A 27,331-nucleotide genomic window follows, 5' to 3' on the forward strand; every position below is an offset into this window, starting at 1 on the left:
AGGCACATTTGCGGTAACCTTCTTTGACTAACAGGACTTATTTTGCGCATGTGCAGAATGGATCACCTAATACGGAGGCTATAGCCAAGCTCTGAGATGGCAGTTTCAAGGTTACCGCATGCAGCCCTTTCTTTAAAACAGGTAAATATATACAGCAGTGGAAGGAAAAATGTGTATTGCTAAAAGCTGGATTGGTCGATAGACCTAAGCAACACAAACGGGATCTTTCTAGTGGTGTTAGCTAACGCTACAGCGCTACGGACTTTTGACGGCTCTGTTTGTCAGTCTTTAATCGTTTTTACAATTCAAAGACGTCCTTTTGCAACCCCAGTTGTAACGTTACAGTGAAGTAACTTGGATTAAATATTTTAGTTATTGGGGTTATCAAGCGCTCTCTCTCTCTCTCTCTCTCTCTCTCTCTCTCTCTCTCTCTGTGTTTTAGAACTTTATTTATGCGTTGTAGAGAAACACATACTACAGCTAAAGTCAAAACAGCGATTAAACGGGGACCTTTGCATTATCCAAAGTTTATTCTTAAGTCCTTAAATGGTGAGTCCTAAAATGTTAATCATGTCTTAATTTTGTTACATTTGCCATTATGAATTAAATTCAGTTAAATTTATTTACATAGCGCCAATTCATAACACAAGTTATCTCATTGCACTTTTCCTATAGAGCAGGTCTAGACCCTACTCTTGATAATATTAATTACAGAGACCCAACAAATCCCACCATGAGCAAGCATTTGGTGACAGTGGCAAGAAAAAACTTCCTTTTAAAAGGCAGAAACCTTGGACAGAACCAGACTCAATGGTGGGAGAGAGAGGTTTTGGGGGTGGGGGACAGGGAGGCACAATGCAAATACCACCTAGAATTTTTTAAAGTTAAAAAAAAAAGTAATATGTAAGTAATATAGTAATACTAATAGTATGAATGTGGAATTTTGTCAAAATAATTGTCAGGTTAATAATAGAGTAATAGTTAGTGCTTAGATTTGTCCATGATATGGAAGCAAAACAACAACACATACACATAAACATCACATGAAATTCAGGAGGATGTCATCGATAATAAAAGCACATATCAGACCAAAAATAATGGCTATGAGCGCAATTTAAACTTCTGGAGATGAAGGTTGGTGGGATAGTAGTAAAGCTTACTTCAGTAAATCGAGTCCTATAAAGTAGTTTTAAATATGTTTTGAAACACGTCTCTCCACACTGTTTGGAGGACTAGTTTACAGGCTTAATCTCAGGCTAAACAAGTGTTAACATCTACCAGCCAGTCTGAAGCTGTGTTTCCACTGCAGGAACCAGGGTCTAAATTAAGTACAGGGGACATTTTTTACCCCCCAAAAGGTCCCTGCTGCGTAGTACTTTTCAGAAGTACCGGAACTTTCGCGGTGGGGCTTGCTGCGCTGAAGGTTTGACCAACGTTTGACCAGCGGTGGATTGTCCATCTGGATTGATGCATTGCTGGATCACAGACCGGCCTTCTCTGGCTCATAGTTACTGCGCTGCTGAAGCTGTGGTGGAAGACACGGCTCAGTTACTGTGCTGCAAAAGCCGTGGTGGAAGACACTAGTTGACCAATGGGTTAAAGGTAAATCATATATCGTCCTCGTCCCATGTCTCCTGCTGGAGCACACAAATGCTGTAATTTGCACATTTATATTTCTGCAGATTAATAAATAGTTGTAGAACTAAATGTGTGTATAGTGGCTGTTCTTGTATCTAAAAACAAGTATATACTACTATAGCTGCATGATGGGTGTAACCTAATGGATGTAATTTGCCTAATCTGTGCCAATCTTAATCCTAATCCTAATCTTAAGCTTTAGACTGCGGTGGAAATGCACACAACAATAGGCTGAAGGAACTTTTTTTTTAGTTCCTTGAAAAGTAGTTCCTGGTACTTTTAGTGGAAAAGCAGCTTGAGACACTGTTTAAGTTTAGTTCAGTTAATGTAAGGCAGTTCTATTTATAAAGCATGTTTCATACACAGATAGACTCAAGGTGCTGTACAGGGAAGTTAAAAACAACACAATTCAGAAGTTAACACAACATAATTCAAAGTTAAAACGACACAGTTCAAAGTTAATAACACATATTGAAGTTTAGAAACATTTAGTTAAAAGCGCTTGAGAACAATGTTTTCGGTGTGAATTAAAAAACTTCAGTGGATGGGATGTTGAGAGATCTTGCAGGTTTACATTGCTTGAGCATATCGGTTGTATATTTAGGGCCAGCTCCATGTAATGATTTATAAATAAGACTTTAAAATCAATTATGTGGCTTACTGGCAACCAGTGTAGAGATTTAAGAACTGGGGTGATGTGGGCTGTTCTTTTGGTTTTGGTAAGAATTTTTGCAGCTCAATTTTAGATAAGTTGCAGATGCCTGATGGTCTTTTTAGGAAGGCATGTCAGAAGTCCATTGCCGTAATCAATTTTACCGGATATAAAAGCATGAATCATTTTTCCAGATCTTGTTTTGTCATGAGGTCCCTGACCCTGGCTATGTTTTTAAGGTGATAAAATGCCGATTTTGTTATTGCTTTTACATGACTGTTAAAACTTAGCTCTGAGTCAATTAAAACACCAACCTGCTCTTTTGTGCTTAGTGCCTTGTCCTTTTAGGTGAGCAGCAACCCTCTCTTATCTTTGTTGCCAAATAAAATGACCTCTGTTTTGTCTTTGTTTAATTGTAACAAGTTTTGATCCATCCAGGCATTTATTTGCTCAATGCATTTGGATAGTGACTCAGTGGGACCGAAGTCATTTGGTGAGAGAGCTAAGTAAATTTTGGTATCATCAGTAAACTATGATAAGCTAGGTTTTTGTTTTGAAGGATGTGGCCAAGTGGGAGCATGTACAGGTTGAAAAGGAGAGCTGAGAATTGATCCTTGAGGGACACCACAGGTTAAGGTCATGCATTTTGACAAAATAATACCGGCCCTCCAAGTATGATTTCAGCCATTTAAAATTTGTTCCAGAAAAACCAACCCAGTGTTCCAGTCTATGTAAAGGTATGCTCTGAGAGATGGTATCAAAAGCTGCACTGAGGTCTAAAAGTGCTAAAATTGATGTCTCGCCAAAATCACTATTAAAATGAATGTCATTTAAAACCTATATAAGAGCTGTGCTGTGATTAGCATGACGCCTAATTGAAATTCATCAAAATAGTTGTTTAAGGTTAAAAATTGCCTTCTCTATAATGTTGCCTATAAAGGGTAAGTTTGAGATGGGCCGGAAGTTGCTGAGGGTAGGAGTATCTAGGTTGCCTTTTTTTTAATAAGGGCTTTACAACTGTGGTTTTCATGGCTAAAGGAAAGGTGCCAGACATTCACTATGTCAACATCTGTTTCTATGGAGCTAAAAACAAGTTGCTGTCAAGACAACAAGTGGATAAATTAAGGTGCTGCACTATTTCTGATAAGGTGTTTCTGTTGATGGGGCTGAACTCTAACGTGGTTGTACAGTGATAGTTTGGCTCAGGCCTGAGCTGATCTCAAGTCTGATACCATTAATTTTATTTTTGAAAAAGGATGCTTTGCACTTGTCTGCTGAGAGATATTCAAGCTATGAGAAGCTATTTTTGGGACAGGATTCGTCAGTCGCTCTACTGTAGCAAATAGAGTGCGCACATGACCCTAAGTCATTAAACTGGACATTGATCATTACATCTCTGCAATACTTGACATAATTGTGCAATATTTTGTGTAATACTCCTGTGCGATATTTTTGTTTAAAATTCCCTATTTATATTTTGATATTACTCATACCTCTATTACTGCTGTGCAATATCCTCCGTCTCATTATAACCTTAATAAGCTACACTTAACTTGACAGTTCATGCACTATTACCTTATACCGTATTATTATCATCAACCGGTTAACCCACTTGGTACTTCACACTTATTTTATTTTATACTTATACCCACTTGGTACTTAATTTATTTTCTGACCTGTATTCTTCTTCTTCTTTTCCTTTCGGCTGTTCCCTTTCAGGGGTCGCCACAGCGAATCATGTGCCTCCATCTAACCCTGTCCTCTGCATCTTCTTTACTCACACCAATTAACTTCATGTCCTCTCTCACTACATCCATAAATCTCCTCTTTGGTCTTTATTTTCTGACCTGTATTATAGTGTATTATATTTTTTGCTAGTACTTCTATTCCTGTGTGCAATGACGTAAAGGCGAGCTGCTGTAACAAAAGAGTTTCCCCTCAGGGATCAATAAAGTATTTCTGATTCTGACATTATTTGAGAGGGACCTGGATGCAGACATAATGGCATACCTCCGCAAGAGGCACCTCTCCTCAGCAGTGGAAGTTGGTCCTCTTCGTGTTGTTTTTGTGTGAACATCTACATTGCGCATGTGCGTGCATAGTCCACTTGTGGCAGAAAATGGAAAAAGATGAAACGCAACAACTTTATTCACTGATTTTGGCGAAATTGGATTCTATTTTATGGAGCAAATGTATTCTGGTTTTCCCCCTGATGTCCTCCTGCTGCTCTACCTTAACTCTCTGTGATTTACGGAGTTTCCTGAAGGACAGATACCATCACCAAAGCTCATTTAGCCGTGTAGCTAATGTAGCCGTCCTATTAGCTGACTCTGCCCGTACTGGGAGCTCGGCGCACCGGGGGAGTGAGAAGGTTTTCAGGCCCGGGATGGGGGCGGGGGATGCTGGTGGGGAGCGGTGCCAAATGGGCACCAGAACCGGAGCTCGGCGAGTGGGCAGGAAACGTGGTCTGATAAATAGTAAATTCATCAAATAAAGTGCCCTATATCGCTACTTTAACCAAAACCAGTGACTAAAGTTATAAAGTTATTTTTTACAGTAAGGCCTGCTATGCAAAAACAACAAGAAGACCAACTTCCGCTGCTGAGGTCACGTGATTTCCTGTCATTTGTGGAGGTGCTCTTGCGCAGGTCTGCCATTTTGTGTCTGCAGCTAGGTACACTTGCATTATTTTATTTATGTTTATAATATTGTAGAAAAAAAGACTGTCTTGCTTTGCAAATAGTATTGTTGTAGGAGTGGAGCATGCCTTTGTAGATATCATGGTGTATTTGAAGTTTGGTTTTATGCCGTTTGCATTCAGCTTTTCTGCACTCTCGTTTCATTAGGTTTACATTTGGATCATGTCTCCAAGGTGCTTTCTGTTTAGAAGTGATTGCCTTATATTTTACGAGTGCAATGTTGTTTATAATATGCACTCCATTGGAATTGAAATTATTCAGCAGAACATCAACAGAGTCTGATGTTTCACTTGAGGTTGTAGATATTGCTTGTCTGAAAAGTACCTCTTTTTTTACAGCCATCGTTGAGATTGGAGGATTGGTAGTAACAGACAAATCAAAACACACACACAGAAGTGATCTGGTAGAGCTAATTTCTTGACCAGTGTTTAAGTATGGAGACCTAGAGTGGGTGGGCTCCTGCACATGCTGACATAGGCCAAAATTATCAAGCAGTGCTTTAAGTTAATTTGCACAACTGTCTTTTGAGATATCCGCGTGGATTTTGACGTCACCAGCTAGTAATAAAAAATCAAAGGATTGTGAAGGATGTGATGTTCAGAAGAGCTAGCTTCATTGTACATGTAGTGGGTGTGACAGGTATGGATTGGTATGTGACATAATGCAAATTAGAGAAGTTAACAGCTTTGTTTGAATAACCTTAAGTGATTCTATTGCTAATTACGATTGGTATAGGACTAATTGAAGTTTTTGGTTCTTCATTGGTGGGGGTGCACGGTGGCAGAGCGGCTAAAGCTCCTGCCTCCCAATAAGGAGATCGTGACCAGACCAACATCACACAATCTCTCTGGGTGGAGTCTGCATGTCCTCCCCGTGTTACCGTGGGTTCTCTCCGGGTTCTCCGGCTTCCTCCCACCGTCCAAAGACATGCATGTGTAGGTTAATTGATAACTCTAAATTGCCCGTATTGAATGAATGTGAGAGTGAATGGTTGTCTGTCCTTGTCTGTGTCTGTGTTAGCCCTGCGACGAGTTGGCCACTGTCCAGGGTGTACCCTGCCTAAGGCCCAAAGTCACTGGGATAGGCTCCAGTCACCCGCGACCCCTAACGGGACCAAGCGGTAGAAAATGGATGGATGGATGGATGGATGGATGGATGGTTCTTCATTGCGTTTTGGGTTCTCTGAGGAGTCTATTTGTGGCACTGATGGAGTTGTTTGTGAAGGGCTGTAAGAGATTTTGAGTGCCAAGCCACAGGGTGGAGCTGGTGGGTGTGACTGTGGGGGTTGTGACAGGATCGGCGCAGCGAAGTAGTTGCTCAGCTGGTGACCGGATGTGGCCAGTGAAGACTGTGGACATGCAGACCCGTGAGTGTTAAAAACTGTATAAAACAAGTTGTCGGTTAAAATATGTCAAGGCCTGTTGCGATAATTACGTTATTGACTTATTGTACGATAAGGCACCCATTCTTGAGAATTGGGACAAATCATGTCCTACCAAAAAAAACTTAATTATTACTTATCAACACACTAATTCCATTTTTTTAGATTGAAAATATATTTTTAAATGATTTATATACATGAAATAAATGATTTATAAAATGTTTTGGTCCACTTTAATTTTTTTAACTTCTAAACTTGCTCTATGCCAGAAAACACCCTTGTCCCAGACAAGAATTCAAACAATTAAAAAATGTGTTTAAAAAGCCTTCAAAATCTAAAACTAATAATACCTAATAATAACATAGGTGTAAAAATGTACTGTTATAATCATCTTTGTTTTAAAATATATTTTTTATGAAAATGTTGGCCATTTTAAAGTTGTGTCCCAGATTTTTGTCAACTCCGTCAGACCTCTACAGAAACATAATTTAATCAGGCATAGAAATGGTAAGCTATATCCTAAGGACCCCTGTCTCACTTCCAGGTTTCAAAAAAGGCAGGAATGCTGCTCAAGCCCTGGTAAGCTTTTTATTTATTTTTTTGAGAAATTCATTAAATAATATTTCAGGTGTATCTCAATCATAATAGGTCAACTCAGTTGCCCTTTTAAATCAAAACCAAAGAAGAATTATGGTTTAAAAATTTTGATTAGTACTAAGAGAACTCTTAGCAACTTATAATAAAATGGCTACTACTACGACTATGCTGTTAAATGAAAAAATCTAACATTTTGTTGTTGTTTTGTAAGACGTCAACTCCGTCAAATATTCCATCTTATGGAGTTGACATCTATGCTGACAGAGGTGACAACTCTCAGTTCTCTTCTATAATTGAATAATGTGTTTGAAATTAGTACTCGATTTTCAGTTATTTACATACATTACTACATTAATGAAGTGTTTTAATGGATGCATATCAATGACTAAGAAGGCTATTTACTTCAAAATGTTTCAGGTACAAATGGCTAAACACAACCTCTCATTAGAGGTGAAGAGGGCAAGAAACAGAGAGTATCAGAGAAAGAGAAGGTAGAGGATAAATAATCAGCCAGACAGAGAGGCAGCAGAAAGGGAGAGAAAAAGATGGAGAAAAAGCATTGTGGAGATTCATGCGGATGGCCGCCCACCAGTGAGTCTGGTTCTGTCCAAGGTTTCTGCCTCTTAAAGTTTTTTCTTGCCACTGTCGCCAAATGCTTGCTCATGGTGGGATTTGTTGGGTCTCTGTAATCAATATTATAAAGAGTACGGTCTAGATCGGCTCTATAGGAAAAATGCAGTGAGATAGTGAGATTCTGTTATGAATTGGCGCTATATATAAATAAAATTTAATTGATGTTCTGGTTAAACTGGTGGGAAATGCAGCTCCTATGCGTCTTAATTAAAATATAGCATTTCTCCAGATGTAATGGACTTCGTAGAAGGTGAACACAAACAGCAACAGTTTAGTCACAAAGGCCAATGTCAATTTCCAATCAAATTATTATTTTTTTTTAATTGCGATGTAATAAGGATGGGACCATATGCTGATCTCACAATATGATTAAATACGCATAATGTGGTTCACGATTTGATACAGCCTTGATACAATATAATAAAAGTATGCCTGTGCAGATATGTTGCGTTATTTATGAGCCACAAAGGCATTGTCTTGCTAATATGTAAACAATTTAAAAATGTCATTACAAAGTGTAAATAATATACATTGGTGTGAAAGTGTTTGCCCCCTTCCTGACTTCTTATTTTTTGCATGTTTGTCACACTTAAATGTTTCATATCATAAAACAAATTTAAATATTAGTCAAAGATAACACAAGTAAACACAATGCAGTTTTTAAATGAAGGTTGTTATTATTAAGGGAAAACAAAATCCAAACCTACATTGCCCTGTGTGAAATAGTGATTGCCCCCTAAACCTAATAACTGGTTGAGCCACCCTTAGCAGCAACACCTGCAATCAAGTGTTTGCGATAACTTGTGATGAGTCTTTTACAGCGCTGTGGAGGAATTTTGGCCCAATCATCTTTGCAGAAATGTTATAATTCAGCCACATTGGAGGGTTTTTGAGCATGAACTGCCTTTTTGAGGTCATGCCACAGCATCTCAATAGGATTCAGGTCAGGACTTTGACTAGACCAGTCTTCATTTTGTTGTTCTTGAGCCATTCAGAGGTGGACTTGATGGTGTGTTTTGGATCATTGTCCTGCTGCAGAACCCAAGTTCGCTTCAGCTTGAGGTCACGAACAGAAGGCCAGACATTCTCCTTCAGGAGTTTTTGGTAGACAGCAGAATTCATGGTTCCATTTATCACAGCAAGTCTTCCAGGTCCCGAAGCAGCAAAACAGCCCCAGACCATCACACTACCACCACCATATTTTACTGTTGGTATGATGTTCTTTTTCTGAAATGCCATGTTACTTTTACGCCAGATGTAATGGGACACACACCTTCCAAAAAGTTAAACTTTTGTCTTGTCAGTCCACAGAGTATTTTCCCAAAAGTCTTGGGGATCATCAAGATGTTTTCTGGCAAAAATGAGACGAGCCTTAATGTTCTTTTTGCTCAGCAGTGGTTTTCGTCTTGGAACTCTGCCATGCAGGCCATTTTTTCCCAGTCTCTTTCTTATGGTGGAGTCATGAACACTGACCTTAACTGAGGCAAGTGAGGCCTGCAGTTCTTTGGATGTTGTTGTGGGGTCTTTTGTGACCTCTTGGATGAGTCGTCGCTGTGCTCTTGGGGTAATTTTGGTCGGCCGGCCACTCCTGGGAAGGTTCACCACTGTTCCTTGTTTTCGTCATTTGTGGATAATGGCTCTCACTGTGGTTCGCTGGAGTCCCAAAGCTTTAGAAATGGCTTTATAACCTTTTCCAGACTGATAGATCTCAATTACTTTCTTTCTCATTTGTTCCTGAATTTCTTTGGATCTTGGCATGATGTCTAGCTTTTGAAGATCTTTTGGTCTACTTCACTTTGTCAGGCAGGTCCTATTTAAGTGATTTCTTGATTGAGAACAGGTGTGGCAGTAATCAGGCCTGGGTGTGGCTAGAGAAATTTAACTCAGGTGTGATAAACCACAGTTATGTTTAAACAGGTGGGGCAATTACTTTTTCACACAGGGCTGTGTAGGTTTGGATTTTGTTTTCCCTTAATAATAACAACCTTCATTTAAAAACTGCATTTTGTGTTTACTTATATTATCTTTGACTAATATTGAAATTAGTTTGATGATCTGAAGCATTTAAGTGTGACAAACATGCAAAAAAAATAAGAAATCAGGAAGGGGGCAAACTTTTTCACACCACTGTAATTTGGATGGAGACCTTGTTAAATTGTGATGGTCACACTCCCATTTGTGATTACTACTGCCGTAAAACACACATATAATATCCCCATTAATTTTTCTGACCCATACATGTCGTCACATTTTTGTATTGCAATATTTAATTTTATTATACTGTCCCATCTCTAGTTGTAATAGATGCTGTCTGTTGAAATATGACGAAAATAGGTCTTTCACCGTTACTGTTATTTTGTTTGAAAGTTGATCAGTTTGGTTACTAGGACACTAATAGGGCCCTACTTAAACGATCTATAGTGCATGGTCTAAAGTGCATGGCGCAAGTGCATTTAGGGCGTGTTCAACTCTACTTTTGCTAGTTAAACGGCGCAAAGTAAGGCACAAAGGGGTTGTATTTAGTCTCTTAATTAATCATAGGTGTCTTTTGGGCGTAATATGAATTAAACCAATCAGAGTGAGGAAACTGCATGTATGGCCAAACTTGGTAGATTGTGACATGCCTCCAATAGAACTCTGGGCATGTTGGAATGACCCACTTGCAAAGAAATGCAGTGCAGCAGTGACTTTGACAGCAATGGGGAGTGCATAGGAACAGCTGGCATTAGTCTCCTAATCATCTGACAGGAGATTACAGATGTCTGTTACAGCCTGGCGGAATAAGCTAAGTTTACAGAGGCCACATACACGTCCACCCTGGAGCCAGGCCTGGGGTGGGTGCCCGACGGCGAGCGCCTGGTGGCCGGGCCTTTCCCCACGGGGCCCGGCCGGGCACAGCCCGAAGGAGCGACGTGGGGCCGTCCTCCCGTGGACCCACCACCCGCAGGAGGATCCGTAAGGGGCCGGTGCAGAGAGATCTGGGCGGCAGTCGAAGGCAGGGGCTTCGGCGACCAGATCTCCGGACACAGAAACTGGCTCTAGGGACATGGAATGTCACTTCGCTGGGGGAGAAGGAGCCTGAGCTTGTGCGAGAGGTTGAGCGTTACCGGCTAGATATAGTCGGCCTCGCCTCCACGCACAGCCTGGGCTCTGGAACCCGTCTCCTCGAGAAGGGCTGGACGCTCCATTTCTCTGGCGTTGCCGGCGGGGAGAGGCGGCGGGCTGGTGTGGGCCTGCTCATAGCCCCACAGCTCAGCCGTCACGTGTTGGAGTTTACCCCAGTGAACGAGAGGGTCGCGTCCCTCCGCCTCCGGGTGGGGGACAGGTCTCTCACTGTTGTGGCGGCCTACGGGCCGAACAGCAGTGCAGAGTACCAGGCCTTCTTGGAGTCCCTGGGAGGGGTACTAGACAGTGCACCACCCGGGGACTCCGTTGTTCTACTGGGGGACTTCAACGCCCACGTGGGCAACGACAGTGACACCTGGAGAGGGGTAATCGGAAGGAACGGCCCCCCTGATCTGAACCCGAGCGGTGTTCAGTTGTTGGACTTCTGTGCTAGTTACAGTTTGTCCATAACTAACACCATGTTCAAGCACAAGGGTGTCCATCAGTGCACGTGGCACCAGGACACCCTAGGCGGAGGTCGATGATCGACTTTGTTGTCGTATCATCTGACCTCCGCCGCGTGTCTTGGACACTCGGGTGAAGAGAGGGGCGGAGCTGTCAACCGATCACCACCTGGTGGTGAGTTGGATCCGCTGGCGGGGAGGAAGCCGGACAGACTTGGCAGGCCCAAGCGTATCGTGAGGGTCTGCTGGGAACGTCTGGCGGAGCCCGCTGTCAGCAGGGTCTACAACTCACACCTCCGGGAGAGCTTCTCCCAGATCCCGGGGAGGTTGGGGACATTGAGTCCGAGTGGATCATGTTTTCCACCTCCATTGTCGATCTGCGCGGCTCGTAGCTGTGGTCGCAAGGTTTCTGGTGCCTGTCGCGCGGCAATCCCCGAACACGGTGGTGGGCGCCGGAAGTAAGGGATGCCGTCAGGCTGAAGAAGGAGTCCTATCGGGCCTTGTTGGCTCGTGGGACTCCCGAGGCAGCTGACAGGTACCGGCAGGCTAAGCGTGCTGCAGCCCGTGCGGTCACAGAGGCAAAAACTCAGGACTGGGAGAGGTTCGGAGAGGCCATGGAGGAGGACTATCGGTCGGCCTCAAAGAAATTCTGGCAAACCGTCCGACGGCTCAGGAGGGGGAGCAGTGCTTCACCAACACCTTGTACGGTGCGGGTGGAGAGCTGTTGACCTCGACTGGGGATGTTGTCGGACGGTGGAAGGAATACTTTGAGGATCTCCTCAATCCCGCTGTCACGTCTTCCGAAGAGGAAGCGGAGGCTGGGGACCCGGAGGCGGACTCATCCATCACCCTGGCCGAAGTCACTGAGGTTGTTGGCAAGCTCCTTGGTGGCAAGGCTTCGGGGTGGATGAGATCCGTCCTGAGTATCTTAAGTCTCTGGATGTTGTGGGACTGTCTTGGCTGACACGTCTCTGCAACATCGCGTGTGTGTCTGGGACAGTGCCTCTGGACTGGCAGACCGGGGTGGTGGTCCCTCTGTATAAGAAGGGGACCGGAGGGTGTGTTCCAATCACAGAGGGATCACACTTCTCAGCCTCCCGGTAAGGTCTATTCCAGGGTACTGGAGAGGAGAATTGCGTCCGATAGTCGAACCTCGGATTCAGGAGGAGCAGAGTGGTTTTCGTCCCGGTCGTGGAACACTGGACCAGCTCTATACTCTCCATCGGGTGCTCGAGGGTTCATGGGAGTTTGCCCAACCAGTCCACATGTGCTTTGTGGATCTGGAGAAGGCATTCGACCGTGTGCCCCGGGCGCTTTGTGGGGAGTGCTCTGGGAGTATGGGGTCCGGGGCCCTATGCTAAGGGCTGTCCGGTCCCTGTATAACCGGAGCAGGAGCTGTGTTCGCATTGCCGGCAGTAAGTCAGACCTGTTCCCGGTGCATGTTGGACTCCGCCAGGGCTGCCCTTTGTCACCGGTTCTGTTCATAATTTATATGGACAGAATTTCTAGGCGCAGTCAGGGGCCGGAGGGTGTCCGGTTTGGGAACCACAGGATCTCATCTCTGCTGTTTGCAGATGATGTCGTTCTGATGGCTTCTTCAAACCAGGACCTGCAGCATGCACTGGGACGGTTTGCAGCCGAGTGTGAAGCAGCTGGGATGAGAATCAGCTCTTCCAAATCTGAGGCCATGGTTCTTGACCGGAAAAAGGTGGTTTGCTCTCTTCGCGTGGGTGGGGAGTCCTTGCCCCAAAGTGAGTTTAAGTATCTCGGGGTCTTGTTCACGAGTGAGGGACGGATGGAGCGTGAGATTGACAGGCGGATCGGTGCAGCGTCTGCAGTGATGCGGGCGCTGTATCGGACCGTTGTGGTAAAGAAGGAGCTGAGTCGAAAGACAAAGCTCTCGATTTACGGTCAATCTACGCTCCTGCCCTCACCTATGGTCATGAGCTTTGGGTAGTGACCGAAAGGACAAGATCGCGGATACAAGCGGCGAAATGGGCTTCCTCCGCCCGAGTGGCTGGGCGCTCCCTTAGAGATAGGGTGAGGAGCTCAGTCACACGGGGAGCTCGAGTAGAGCCGCTGCTCCTCCACGTCGAGAGGAGCCAGCTGAGGTGGCTAGGGCATCTGATCCGGATGCCTCCTGGACGCCTCCTCGGGAGGTGTTCTGGGCATGTCCCACCGGGGCGGCCCGGGGAAGACCCAGGACACGCTGGAGGGACTATGTCTCTCGGCTGGCCTGGGAACGCCTCGGGATCCCCCCGGAGGAGCTGGAGGAAGTGTCTGGGGCGAAGGAAGTCTGGGAGTCCCTGCTTAGACTGCTGCCCCCGCGACCCGGCCCCGGATAAGCGGAAGAAGATGGATGGATGGACATACACGTCGTATGTGGTCCTTGGCCATGTTTGGTCCTGATTTCAGTGATGTTTCAGGCTGATGCACAGATGGGCACAAGTGCATTTGCTACTTACACAAAGTGGGTGCTGGGCATGAAAAATGACAACTGCATCGGTCGGAAACTAGTAATGAGACTTGCGCTGCACGGTGCGCTGCTTTGGGCTGGTATAGGGCCAAAAATCCTCAGATTTTTTTTTTTAAGCTTTTGATGTAGCTGATTTCTGTTAAAATCTGAAACAATGAAAAAGAGTATTTATGTTTTAAATGGCTTTCTGTGTGCTTCCAGGTTTTTTATGTTTGTGAACTATTTTTCGTTCTATATGACATCAACTCCGTCATTTGGCTGTCAAGTCTGTCATAGAGAAGTCACTGTCACGGATACGCCAGGCTCCACAACCCCACAGACACAATGCACCCCCTCACCAGAATACTAATCAGAACACCTGTCACTAATCACACACCTGAAATAAAATCTGCAATACTCCATCCCCAGTACAAAAGCACACCACTCTCCTCCCTCAGTGTCCGGTCTTGTTCGTAACAAGGACAGTTCTCCGTATCCTGCACTACAACGTCTCGGATTCCTAACCAACGAAAAAGAGTGTTTCTCCTTCTCCTGAGCTCCCGACTCCTGCTCTGTGTTTCTCCTGTCTCCAGTGTGTCTTCTACCTCAGATCTCCAACCTCGCTAGCTAAAGGGTGGTATCAGTAACCATTCTCCATTAATCTACTCACTGTGTATTTGCATCGTTTGAAATAAATCCACCTGTGTCTCCATCTTGGTGTCTCCGGCCTACTCTGTCCGTCTGTCACCTCTGTCAGACGTATTTTTTCTGTTATATTCATTAAATATAGATTCATAATGATTTATAAAATGAGTTTTTATCAATAAAAAGTTTCTATGGTACACATAATTTGTGTTCTTTGTGTTTATAAATGACATATGTTTATCACAAAGATAAATTACATTATCAACAGAAATTTAAGTGGGCAACGTTATAATGGTATGTATTTCTTGAATAAAACGATATCAAACTTTTTAATTATACAACTAATTAAAATGTCTCGTATTTAATACAACATAAATCAATAAACATTTCCTTCATGTTTTATATTATATCACTATGACTTTGTGTGTGCCAGACGGAGTTGACAAAATTCAAGTCCTAAGCTGCAGAAAATGCTATTGGTTGGCCCGTTACAGGGTTTAATAGTCAAGGTCAACGTCCTGACCTGAATCCTATTGAGATGCTGTGGCATGACCTTAAAAAGGCAGTTCATGCTCGAAAACACTCCAGTGTGGCTGAATTACAACAATTCTGCAAAGATGAGTGGGCCAAAATTCCTCCACAGCGCTGTAAAAGACTCATCGCAAATTATTGCAAACGGTGTTGCTGCTAAGGGTGCCCCAACCAGTTATTAGGTTTAGGGGGCAATCACTATTTCATACAGGGCAATGTAGGTTTGGATTTTGTTTTCCCTTAATAATAACAATCTTCATTTAAAAACTGCATTTTGTGTTTACTTGTGTTATCTTTGACTAATATTTAACATTAGTCACATTTAAGTGTGACAAACATGCAAAAAAATAAGAAGTCAGGAAGGGGGCAAACACTTTTGCACACCACTGTACTATATATATATATATATATATATATATATATATATATATATATATATATATATATATATATATATTTATATATAAATAGAGAAAGTCTTAAGCCTACTCTTAAATGTGGAGCTGGTGTCTGCCTCCCGAACCCAAACTGGGATCTGATTCCACAGGAGAGAAGCTTGATAACTGAAGGCTCTGGCTCCCATTCCACTTTTGGAGACTCTAGGAACCACAAGTAACACTGGGAGTGCAGCGTTTTAGTCGGGTAATACGGTATTATGTACTCTTTAAGATACGATGGTGCATGACCGTCAAGAGCTTTGTAGGTGAGAAGGATTTTAAATTCTGTTCTGGATTTTACAGGGAGCCACTGCAGAGAAGCTAATATTGGAGAAACATGATCTATTTTCCTAGTTATTGTCAGTACACTTGCCACAGCATTCTGGATCAACTGGAGAGTGTTAAGGGACTTATTCGGGCAGACTGATAATAAGGAATTGGCAATAGTCCAACCTAGAAGTAACAAATGCTTGCAGTAGTTTTTCGGCATCATTTTGAGACAGGATGTGCCTGATTTTTGCAATGTTATGTAGGTGAAAGAAGGCAGTCCTTGAAGTTTGTTTCATTTGGGAGTTAAAGGATAAATCCTGATCAAAGATAACTCAGAGATTCCTTACGGTGGTGCTGGAGGCCAGGGAATGCCATCTAGAGCAACTACATCTAGATAATAACTTAACCTCATTATCATCTAGATAATGTGTCGGAGGTGTTTGGGGCCAAGTACAATAACTTCAGTTTTGTAAAAGTTTAACATCAGAAATTGCAGGTCATCCAGGTTTTTATGTCATTAAGGCATGTTTGAAGTTTAGCTAACTGTTTAGTTTCATGTGGCTTGATTGATAGATATAATTGGATATCATTTGCATAACAATGAAAGTTTATGGAGTGTTTCCTAATAATATTGGCTAAAGGAAGCATATATAAGGTAAATAGAATTGGTTCAAGCACAGAACCTTGTGGAACTCCGTGACTAACTTTGGCGTGCAGGCAGGACTCACCATTAACATGTACAAACTGAGATCGATCTGATAGATAGGATTTAAACCAGCTTAGTGCGGTTCCTTTGATGTCACTTGAATGTTCCAATCTCTGTAATAGGATGTGATGGTTAATGGTGTTGAATGCAGCACTAAGATCTAACAAGACAAGTCCATTGTCTGATGCAATTAAAAGGTCATTTGTAATTTTCACCAGTGATGTATTTGTGCTATGATGCACTCCAAATCCTGACTGAAAATCCTCAAATAAACTATTGTTATTTAGAAAGTCACACAACTGATTGGTGACTGCTTTCTCAAGGATCTTAGAGAGAGAGGGACGGTTAGATATAGGTCTATAGTTGGCTGAAACCCCTGGATCAAGAGTAGGCTTTTTAAGAAGAGGTTTAATTACAGCTACTTTAAAGGACTGTGGTACATAGCCTGTTAATAAAGATTGATCATATCTAGTAATGAAGTGCTAAGAGTAAAACGTCTTTAAGCAGCCTAGTTGGGATGGGGTCTAAGAGACAGGTTGATGGCTTAAATAAATTAATCGTCAAAGTTAGTTGAAGAAGGTCGATAGGAGCAAAGCAGTGAAAATATTTATCTGGTTTTACAGTTGTTTCTAAGGTTCCTGTGTTTGAAGATAAATTGGTACTGCTTAAGGGCAGGACATGATGAATTTTTTCTCTAATGTCACCAACATTTTGGCCAACATGATGCTGGAATAAACAGCAGGGTTTTCTCTACCATTATAAGACGTTTTTTCACAGTGCCTAAGCCGATTGAACAGAAAAAACTATTCTGAGACACGTTTTGCTGTCATTTCTGGTCGTGCTGCTTCTGTCCTGTTGTCGTCTGCCCTCTGTGAGGAGTTTTACTGTGGGCCGGGCTTAGGCAGCTTCAACACAGTGTTTCCAACTTAGCGACTTTCTCACTAGATTTAGCAACTTTTCAGACCCTTTTTAAGATCAGCAGCAGCAGTAGATGACGATGGGGCTGCAGCTTCATCGGTGGAATGGGGTGGAGTCCATTTCTCCAGTAGTGGTGTTGTTGTCTTGTGAAGCGCCGAAAGCTATGACGGTGTCTATGATCTTTTCTGCTTTCTGAATCTGATCGAGGGTGGAAATTCTTTGCTCCAGCTCTTCCCATCTCTGGACAAGATGGATGCAGCTGACACAGTTGGTTTGTGAGGTAAATGGAGCCATTGTCTTTGCAGGAGTAGAAGATGCAGGGACTCCAACCCGGAGCCCACATCGTTGTTCTGATTTTATCAGCTGTAGCAGAAGTGATACACAGTTGACCTGTGCTGCGGAGATTAGGCTTCAGATAGCAGATTATAGCTCGTCTTGGCCCAGTATCTGTAGTACCCACTGAGTTGGTTAGCTCTCAAAGCTAAAAAGTCGGTTGTGCTAGCCTTAACAGGCTATCTGGGCCGGGAATCAAACTTAAATTAAAATCCAAGCACTTGATAAGTAAAATGCTGTCACTTATTAAAACGTATAGATAAAAACAATCAGGACTAAAAGCGTAGTGCAGGATATGGCTTAAAAACAGGACAAAAACAAGATAAAGAGTCGAGCTAAAGAGTACTAGTCTAGCACCGTCACCCGTGTCGCCTTTATCAAATAACACCCAGGAGTGCTAGTTTTATCATATAAAACACTCCATTCATTCAGTCCATTTAGGTATGAAAGGCTGAAAACTACCAGGGCTGCAACACCAGAAACACGTGGGCTGGACTAAGAATTATCACTGACTACAAAAGGAAAACCAGCAGTGCTGAGATAATGTCTGCATCTCTCCCAGATGAACCTAACACCTTCTATACACGCTTTGAGGACAACTTCCTGGCTGAGGAGGTACAAAAGGCCCAGCACCCCTGCCCACTAGTAATTTCCAGGGCAGATGTGTGTAGATCCTTCAAATCCACGCAAGGCACCTGGACCTGATGGCATCCCTGGCTGAGCTCTCAAGGTGTGTGCAGATCAACTGACAGATGTCTTCACAGACATTTTCAACGTGTTGCTGTTCCACCCTCTAGTCCCCACATCTTTTAAGAAGACCACAACAACTGTCCCTGTCCACAAAAAGTTCAAAACACTCCTGACACATGCCTGAATGACTACCGCCCAGTAGCACTCACCTCCACCATCATGAAGTGTTTTGAGCAGTTAGTGAAAATCTTCGCCTGGTCCCTGACTCACTGGACCCGCTGCAATCAGTTATTGTTGGAATAATGGAAAGACTAACAAAGATGGTTTTGGGGAGTTTTATTTTGTTTCTGTCCAGTTTTAATGAAGTGTGTTGAACAATGATCTGCAAAGGTAAAATTATTATTCTTTTCAACGAGTCTGGTGGCCAACAAGAGCAATAACAAGATAAAGAGTCGATCCTGTTTCAAAAAGGATCTTACTGTTTAACAAAAAGGTCTATCCGCTAGGGATCCTTTCCATAATGTTGTCATGTTGCATTTTTAGTGGACGTTGGCTACTTTGACAGGCGCATTTGTCTCCAAGGATTACGTTGCAGTCATTGGTGCCTGTTTTGCAGCTGCTAGCTGCGTAGAGCCAGAAAATGATGGTGAATTAAGGGTTTATTTTGACCAAACCAGAGTTGGCGATTGTTGGAACAGTGGAAAGACTAACAAAGGCAGTCTTGGTGATTTTTAGTTTGTTTCTGTCCAGTTGTGACAATGAAGTGTGATCTGCGAGGTAAAATTACTGTTTTTCTCAATGGAGTTAGGTGGGCCGTAGCACCCATACAGCTCCTTTAACCTGCTGTACAGTGGACAATACTCAAATGCAGTAAGCAAAACAGCACCCCCAGTCTATTACATTTACATAGCACCGTGCTCTTTTGGAGTCAAAATGAAAATGCAATTTTCTAACAATTTGAAAATAAAAACGACATTTGACATTCAATTTTCAAAGACTTAACCTTAGAGTCTGGAACTATGATTGCAAGGCACCTTCTGTTCTTGCTCGACAACCACTACTACAATTATTATTATTAGTCTTATTACTATTATTAGGGCCCGAGCACCAATAGGCGGCAAGGAATTATTATTATTATTAATATTATTATTATTAGGGCCAGAAGAGCCAGAATATTACGGTGAATTAAGGGTTTATTTTAACCAAACCAGAGTTGGTGATTGTTGGAAAAGTGGAAAGACTAACAAAGACAGTTTTGGTAACTGAATGTTATTGAATTTATTATATAATTATTTGTGCCTGAGCAGCGACTGCTGCAGATGCCCTATTGTAGTACAAGGAATTATTATTAGGGCCCGAGCAGTGACCGTTGTGCAGGCCCTATTGGCATGCAAAGAATTATTAGTATTAGGACCCGAGCAGAGACGGCTACAGAGGCCCTATTGTAATGCAAGGAAGTATTAGGGCCTGAGCCTATTGGAATTGCTTGGATTATTATTTTTTTCTTTGTCTAAATTAATTGCAGTTTTGAGGGGCTAAATGTGCTCGAAAAAATCATGAAACTTTGCCCACTTGTCAGAAGTGGCGAAATTTTTGTGGGTCTTGGGCATGGCCGTGGCAAAATGGCTCCATAGTGCCCCCTACAAAATTGAAAAAAAAGCAGCCCCAGGCCTACGTTTCACATACATATACGAAATTTGAGCGGTACATGTATCACCCCAAGACATACGAAAATGCCTCTTGGAGCAATACCCTGAACCCAACAGGCTTTAGGGTATTGAATTGAACATGCAGTTTTAGGCTCTGTACTTTAAGAAACTCCTCCTAGAGAATTCATTGGATCGAAATTTTTGCAGTGCCATCTAAAGACCTTCGGCATCAGAAGTTGTGCTAAGTGTGAGTTTTCGCTGAAGGGCGTGTCTGTGGCGTGGGCCGTTCATCGCTGCTTGCAACTTTAATTAGGGCCCGAGCACCAACATGCGATAAAGGCCCTATTGAAATGCAAGGACTTTATTTTATTCGTTATGATTTCATTTTTCCGAATGAATCACATTTTTGATTAGCGCCCCCTTGAATTTTTCAAAAATTCATCCCCTCCTTGCGGTTTCACCCACGTGTGTGTGTGTGTGTGTGTGTGTGTGTGTGTGTGTGTATATATATATATATATATATATATATATATAAAATAAACAAACTTCGTCCTTCACCCTCCGCGGGTGGTCTCCTCCTTCGAGCTCAGGTCCTCTCAAGCTCCCAGGCCTGGGAGCTTGAGGGTTTTGCGCAGTATCTTTGCTGTTCCTAGTACTGCACTTTTCTGGACCGAGATGTCTGGTGTTCTTCCAGGGATCTGCTGTAGCCACTCCTCCAGTTTGGGGGTCACTGCCCCGAGTGCTCCGATGACCACGGGCACCACTGTCGCCTTCACCTTCCAAGCCTTCTCCAGCTCTTCTCTGAGCCCTTGGTATTTCTCTAGTTTCTCATGTTCCTTTCTCCTGATGTTGCCACACTTGGTATTGCCACGTCAACCACAACGGCTTTTCTCTGCTGTTTGTCCACCACAACGATGTCTGGTTGGTTCGCCATTACCAGTCTGTCAGTCTGAATCTGGAAGTCCCACAGGATCTTGGCTCGGTCATTCTCTACCACCTTTGGGGGTGTTTCCCACTTTGACCTTGGGGTTTCCAGTCCATACTCCATGCAGATGTTCCTGTACACTATGCCAGCCACTTGGTTATGGCGCTCCATGTATGCTTTCCCTGCCAGCATCTTACACCCTGCAGTTATGTGCTGGATTGTCTCAGGGGCCTCTTTGCACAGCCTACACCTTGTGTCTTGTCTGGTGTGGTAGATCTGGGCCTCTATTGCTTTGGTGCTCAGGGCCTGCTCCTGTGCTGCCATGATGAGTGCCTCTGTGCTGTCCTTCAGTCCGGCCCGCTCTAGCCATTGGTAGGATTTCTTGATATCAGCCACTTCAGTTATGTTCCGGTGGTACATCCCATGTAGGGGTTTGTCCTCCCATGATGGTCCCTCCTCCAGCACCTCTTCCTCTGTTCCCCATTGCCTGAGACATTCACTGAGCACATCATCTGTTGGGGCCTTATCTTTGATGTACTTGTGGATCTTGGATGTTTCATCCTGGATAGTGGCTCTCACACTCACTAGTCCTCGGCCGCCTTCCTTACGGCTAGCGTACAGTCTCAGGGTGCTGGATTTGGGATGGAACCCTCCATGCATGGTGAGGAGCTTTCGTGTGTCTTAACGTCTGTGGTCTGTATCTCTTCCTTTGGCCACCTTATTATTCCCGCAGGATATCTGATCACCGGCAGGGCGTAGCTGTTTATTGCCTGGGCCTTGTTGACCTTGCCATTGAGCTGACTTCTTAGGACTTGCCTTACTCGTTGGAGGTATTTGGCAGTTGCTGTTTTCCTTGTTACCTCTTCGAGGTTGCCATTTGCCTGTGGTATTCCAAGGTACTTGTAACCATCCTCAATGTCTGCTATTGTTCCTTCTGGGAGTGAGACCCCTTCTGTGTGGACTACCTTCCCTCTCTTTGTCACCATTTGGCTACACTTCTCAAGCCCGAATGACATCCCAATGTCAGTGCTGTAGATCCTGGTGGTGTGGATCAGTGAGTCAATGTCCCGCTCGCTCTAAGCGTATAACTTGATGTCATCCATGTAGAGGAGGTGACTGATGGTAGCCCCGTTCCTGAGTCGGTATCCATAGCCAGTCTTGTTGATTATTTGGCCAAGGGGGTTCAGACCTATGCAGAACAGCCGTGGGGACAGAGCATCTCCTTGGTATATGCCACATTTGATGGATACTTGTGCAAGTGGCTTGCCATTGGCCTCAAGGGTGGTTTTCCACAGCCTCATCGAGTTTGCAATGAAGTCTCTTAGAGTCCTGTTGATGTTGTATATCTCCAAGCATTCAGTGATCCATGTGTGTGGCATTGAGTCATATGCTTACTTGTAATCAATCCAGGTAGTGCACAAGTTGGTGTGTCGGGTTCTGCAGTCTTGGGTGACTGTTCTGTCAGCCAGGAGTTGGTGTTTGGCTCCTCTGGTTCCTTTGCCAATGCCCTTCTGTGCTTTGCTCATGTATTGATCCATGTGTCCACTTATCTTAGCCACGATGATGCCTGACATGAGCTTCCATGTTGTGGAGAGACAGTTTATTGGCCGATAGTTGGATGGGACTGTACCCTTTGCGGGATCCTTCAGGATCAGGATTGTACGCCCTTCGGTAAGCCATTCAGGGTGCGTCCCATCCCTTAGCAGCTGGTTCATTTGTGCTGCTCCTACAGTGCAGTGAGCTTCTTTAGCCAGTAGGTGTGAATCCTGTCAGGGCCTGGTGCTGTCCAGTTTTTCATACCTGAGACTCTTTCTTGGATGTCTGCCACTGCGATGGTGACTGTATTCTGTTCAGGGAGGTTGCTGTGGTCCTCTCTCAGAGCCACTGCTGGCCAAGGCTTGGAGCCTTTGTTTGGCAGTTTCGAGTGCTTCATGTATGGGCATCTGGTTGTACTTCCTGGGTACTTGCTTTCTCATTGCACCTCTCTCGGCCTCTGTCAGTTGGCTCACTTCTCTCCGTGCCTCCTTGATTTTTGCCTCCAGCCTTCGTTTCCATGGTGGGTACTGTTTGTCATGGCTCCCATGGTTGCTCTTATAGCCAAGCATCTCGAGGATCACTGCTGCTGAGGCGTATATCAGCTCATTGGTTTCAGTGATGGTTGTGGTAGGGATCGCACTCAATGCTGCATTCACATCTTCTAGGAGACTTTCTGATGCTACTTCACTTAGCCATTGTAATTGGCGTCGGGGTTGCCTTGCATTCATCCTCGCCATGATCTTATCTTTCAGGTCAGTCGCTGCCTTGTTCAGCGTGATTGCACTTGTTGGGGCTTCGTACCCAATCTCTGGTTGGGGAGCCGCCGCTGGCTCCCCTCTGACCTGTTGTCCTGTCTCCCCCTTGCCGTAGCATTTGTGTTGTATCTTGTCAATCTCAAGTTGTGATCAGTTGTGATCAGTTGCCGCTTGTGGATGTTGCTTCGCTGTAAGCCTTGATTGTGGGTTTCGAAGTAGCCATTCATCCCACATCCTTTGCATGTAACCCCTCTGACTAGGGTTACTGGAGTAGTAACACTGAAGCAGCAAACTTTGTGAAAACCAATACTTGTCATGCTCCAAACTTTTGACCACAACTTTATGTATATATGTATGTATGTTTGTGTGTGTATATATGTATGTGATGGTAGTTGAAATTTTGGAACCTAAGTTTCCAAGTCCATTCAGCATGAATGGTTGCGCTGAATGTGAATATTTTCTTCATAATCAGGCTCCGTTCGAGCCATCAGTAGTAGTCTTGGTCCAGATTTTAGATCATTCATAAATAAAATGTGTCTTTATCTGTCCTGTGGAGTCTAAACTGCTGATTCTTTGTCAGTTTTTACAGAGACACAGGGTTTTGGGGATTTACAGAAACATGCTGAGGACCATACGACAGGTACCAGATGAAGGAGACAGGAAGTATCTCAGAGACTGGGCAAGAGACGAGTTCAAGAGGAATAAGAACGCCACAGACCAGGTAAAGAGATAGTATGTGTTTCTCTTCCATTACATAGCCAGATCACCTAGAACTGCCCTGCCACGTCTGTTGATTTGAGTGAAGAGCTGATGGCATACTCCCAACAGAAGTATGTTAATCAGGATATCTAAAAGTGCTAAATAAAACCTTGCTGTAGATGTATCAAAGAAGTTTTGAACCTCATCCAAAAAACTTCTTCTTTTGTGGTGGAGGAGTCCCAAGCATTTACACCTGGGATTAAAATGCGATCTGTATCTGGACACATTATCGTGATAAGAATTTTTTTTTAAATGCAAGGTATAAATGTCTCGTGATTGGAATGTGATCAGACATGCCTGACCACATCTGGAGATAATCGGGCTCGCATTGTGTTCGGATGTTTATGTAGGTGTAAACGCAATCCGTACAACGTGCTGGCATCCGTTATACAGATATTATATATAACATAAAATATAGACCCACACCTGCATGAACATTTCTCTCCACCGATCCCAGTAGCATATATTGCCTTTAAATTAATTTTAAATTATGTCGAACTGCGCAAGTTTTTCAAGTGATGTCTCTGAGTGTTGTATTGATGTAAGAGTGTTTTCTTTTACGATTTACTTTAATGATTAGAGAGGCTGCTGTCAGTATTTTTAAAAGTTTCCATGCACGCTGTAATGTCACAGCAAATAGCCTATCGTGGGACATTTAAGTAGTAAAACTAAAAACTGTCGTTATAAACTTGACGGGACAGAGGAAACTCTCCAGAGGAAACAAAATTGAACTGTTAGCTTTTGAAATAAATTTTTTAGACAGCTGTGATAGAGTTCAGGGTTTATAAGGAGGACGGCTACTATACTCCAAACAATTTCACTGTATGAACCTTGACTGTGTGTGAGACCTTTTGGATGTGTAGAAGAACACAGAACATTAATTAACATTAGATCCTGGCCAATCCTGTCAGCATGTCGGGAGATTTAAACAATTAATGAAGTTACACTGCTGTGCCTTGTGCGTAAATGCGCACAGCTCTTAAGCTTTGTTTATACTTACGCGAGACACTGTGGCGCAGGCCTCTGTAGAGCTGCGAGCATGCACAGAGCTCAATGCTCAACGCACTGTCCGTTGCAATATTCTCTGACAGGCCAGGGGGTGAACAAACAAAATATCATGTGAATAAGCAAGAAGTCAATGAGTGTTACTGGAAGAATGTCATTATCCAACATGGGATAATGACAACACAATCCCTCATACTTTTCCACACTTTCTGAGAAAATTACTCATCTTTTGCCAGTGTGGCAGTGGCGATCTCTCTCCATGAATTGGGAGTCATTTGGCTGTCCCTGTGGTCTCTCAAAAAAGGGTGGTAGAGGTGTTTGTAGAGGTGAACCTGCTCGGCCAGTCTACCCTTGGCGTCCATGTTGAAATGAAAGTGCGCCTAGGGTGCCTAGTTACAAAATTCAGAGGTGCATGACCAAGTGCCGCTTGCAGCCCAACGTGAAATGCGCGATGACGTCATTTTTGGCGTGCTGACCCTCACGCCGGGGACACTGTGTCGAGCATAAACCAGGCTTTTAATGGGGAGACATCACACATCAAATCATTGTATTTATTTTCCCAGCATCCTCTGCTCTGTCCATTACTGCTGCCTTTCCTCTCATTCATTTAGGATGCCATCCGTATGATGGTCATACAAGCTAACAACCATCTAGAGGAGCTGCAGAAGTCTCTGGCGTTGGCCAGAAGTTAAATAATGTGAGCTGCTGTGGATATGGACTGATCTGGATTGGCTCTCTATGAAGACCATCATGTGATTGGTGGAGACTCTGTAAGTGCTAACAGGGAAACCTCTGATCAGGGTAGTGTCATTGTAAGTGAACAACGCAGAATGTATTGAAACTCGTCTTTGGCTGGACACCTTTTCAAGGATGGATTGATGGAACTGACCTGAAGGCATCATCCTGAAAACCTCCTGTGCTGCTGCTCACCATACAGTGGTGAGGATGTTTGTTTTAACTGAGCCCATCTTTTGTTTGTGCTGTATATACAGGAATTAATGAAACAACGAAGACACATTCAGAATGTTAACTTTCTTAATACAAAATATGTTTTCTGGCATCAGCATACACAGTGCATTATTCATATTCAGAGTTATCCATGTAAAACTAACCAACCTGTATGAGCAGTTACTACATTAAACATACTACAGACAGTAATATTGCAATACAACTCTGAGCTTTCTTCATGCAACATGTTCTGACAGAATTAATCTTTTATGTCACGACTGTCCTTTACAGACTATGGAATCAGATTTGTGTCAATATAATCAAACAAAACTTGTTAAATATCAAACAAAAATAAGAATAAAACTAACTGAAGCAAAAAAAGTCATCTCAAAAGTAAAACTTGCAAACAAATTATTTGTGTAAATTATTTCTTTTACTTTTTTGATATGTCCTTTTGTTCACAGTTCCCTCTGCTTCTTTCTCACTGATGTGGAAAATTTCATATACAGTCATACTCTAATAATCATATTCTCTCATATCTATGTATTAAGATGTTATACTTTTCATTTTGAGTGTCCCTAACTATGCCCCATTTAAGCTAATGATGACTAGTGTAACACAAGATGGTTGGATGTAACCCAGGAGCTTTGGCTCCAGTTTTGGCTTAAAACTCCAAGGATAAGATAGATTGATAATGTTTGTTGTTATTCGGTTCTGTTTGAATCTCTGCTGATGAGAACATCTTTGGGAGTGTCATTCATGTGTATGTGTGAAAAAGAAAGCTTTTGCCACGCATAGACGGAGGGGTTTCTTCATATAAAAATGCTGTATGTCTTTGATTAACAATAGGTATAACAAAAGCAGAGTGGTCTGCAGAGTCACTGAAAAATCCAAAGTCTAAAATGAAGGATTCCTGTCTCAGCGCTGATTTCTCTGCCGCCACACTGATCAGACTTGTGCCCTCACTGTCAGCTTACGCTGCCAGTTCTCTCGCTTGCGCTGCCTGAGTTTTTGTTTGCAGTTCTGACACAAACCTCTCGTTTAGGTGAGTCCCAATTGGCTAGTGAGTTTTTGAGTGACAGCTCAGTGCCGCGGACTGGCTGCTGCTGTCGGCCATATTGGAGCGGTCAACAGTCAAGACTGCTTGGAAAAATGCTGCAGCCCGCAGGCATTTGCGGCATTTGGCTGTACAGACAAAACATTCAAAACAGGCATCGTGGGATAACTATTCACAAGTAAGTGGCAATTTTATTGTATTTTACAGGTTTTATTCTAAGTTAGTGAACATGAAATAACACTTCAGACTATCCTGAAAATGACCTGACACCAATAGACTGAATAAAAAAAATGGACGTAGTGTCCATGATCTCACCCAGGTTTCTGAAGAGCATTGTGAATCTCAAAGTGGGCAGCTCCGGTGGCTCCTGCTGTCGCTATCTTGGCAGTCCTTGACTCTGGCCAATCCAAAAATGGGCAAAGAGGTGGAGCTTAAGCAGGCTAAATGAGGCCTGGTTGATTCAATTTCAATTCAGTTGTATTTATATAGCGCCAATTCATAACAGAAGTTATTGCATTGCACTTTTCCTATCGAGCAGGTCTA

General features: G+C 43.3%; 1 protein-coding gene across 2 annotated transcripts; it reads left to right on the plus strand.

Moving 5' to 3' along the window:
- Positions 1-12: 12 nt before the first annotated feature.
- On the plus strand, positions 13-26,112 carry lyrm2 (LYR motif containing 2). Of its 2 annotated transcripts, XM_044169633.1 has the most exons (4): positions 6,062-6,355; positions 6,915-6,949; positions 23,600-23,740; positions 25,395-26,112. In XM_044169633.1, exons 1-4 carry the CDS (start codon positions 6,322-6,324, stop codon positions 25,473-25,475), a joined length of 291 nt encoding a protein of 96 aa, XP_044025568.1. In that variant the 5' UTR covers positions 6,062-6,321; the 3' UTR covers positions 25,476-26,112. The 2 variants fall into 2 exon arrangements, with proteins under 2 accessions (XP_044025569.1, XP_044025568.1); XM_044169634.1 differs by lacking the exons at positions 6,062-6,355; positions 6,915-6,949 and adding an exon at positions 13-141.
- The last annotated feature ends 1,219 nt before the right edge of the window (positions 26,113-27,331 follow it).

This window comes from Siniperca chuatsi, linkage group LG16, assembly GCF_020085105.1.
Source record: "Siniperca chuatsi isolate FFG_IHB_CAS linkage group LG16, ASM2008510v1, whole genome shotgun sequence".
Taxonomy (NCBI): Eukaryota; Metazoa; Chordata; class Actinopteri; order Centrarchiformes; family Sinipercidae; genus Siniperca; species Siniperca chuatsi.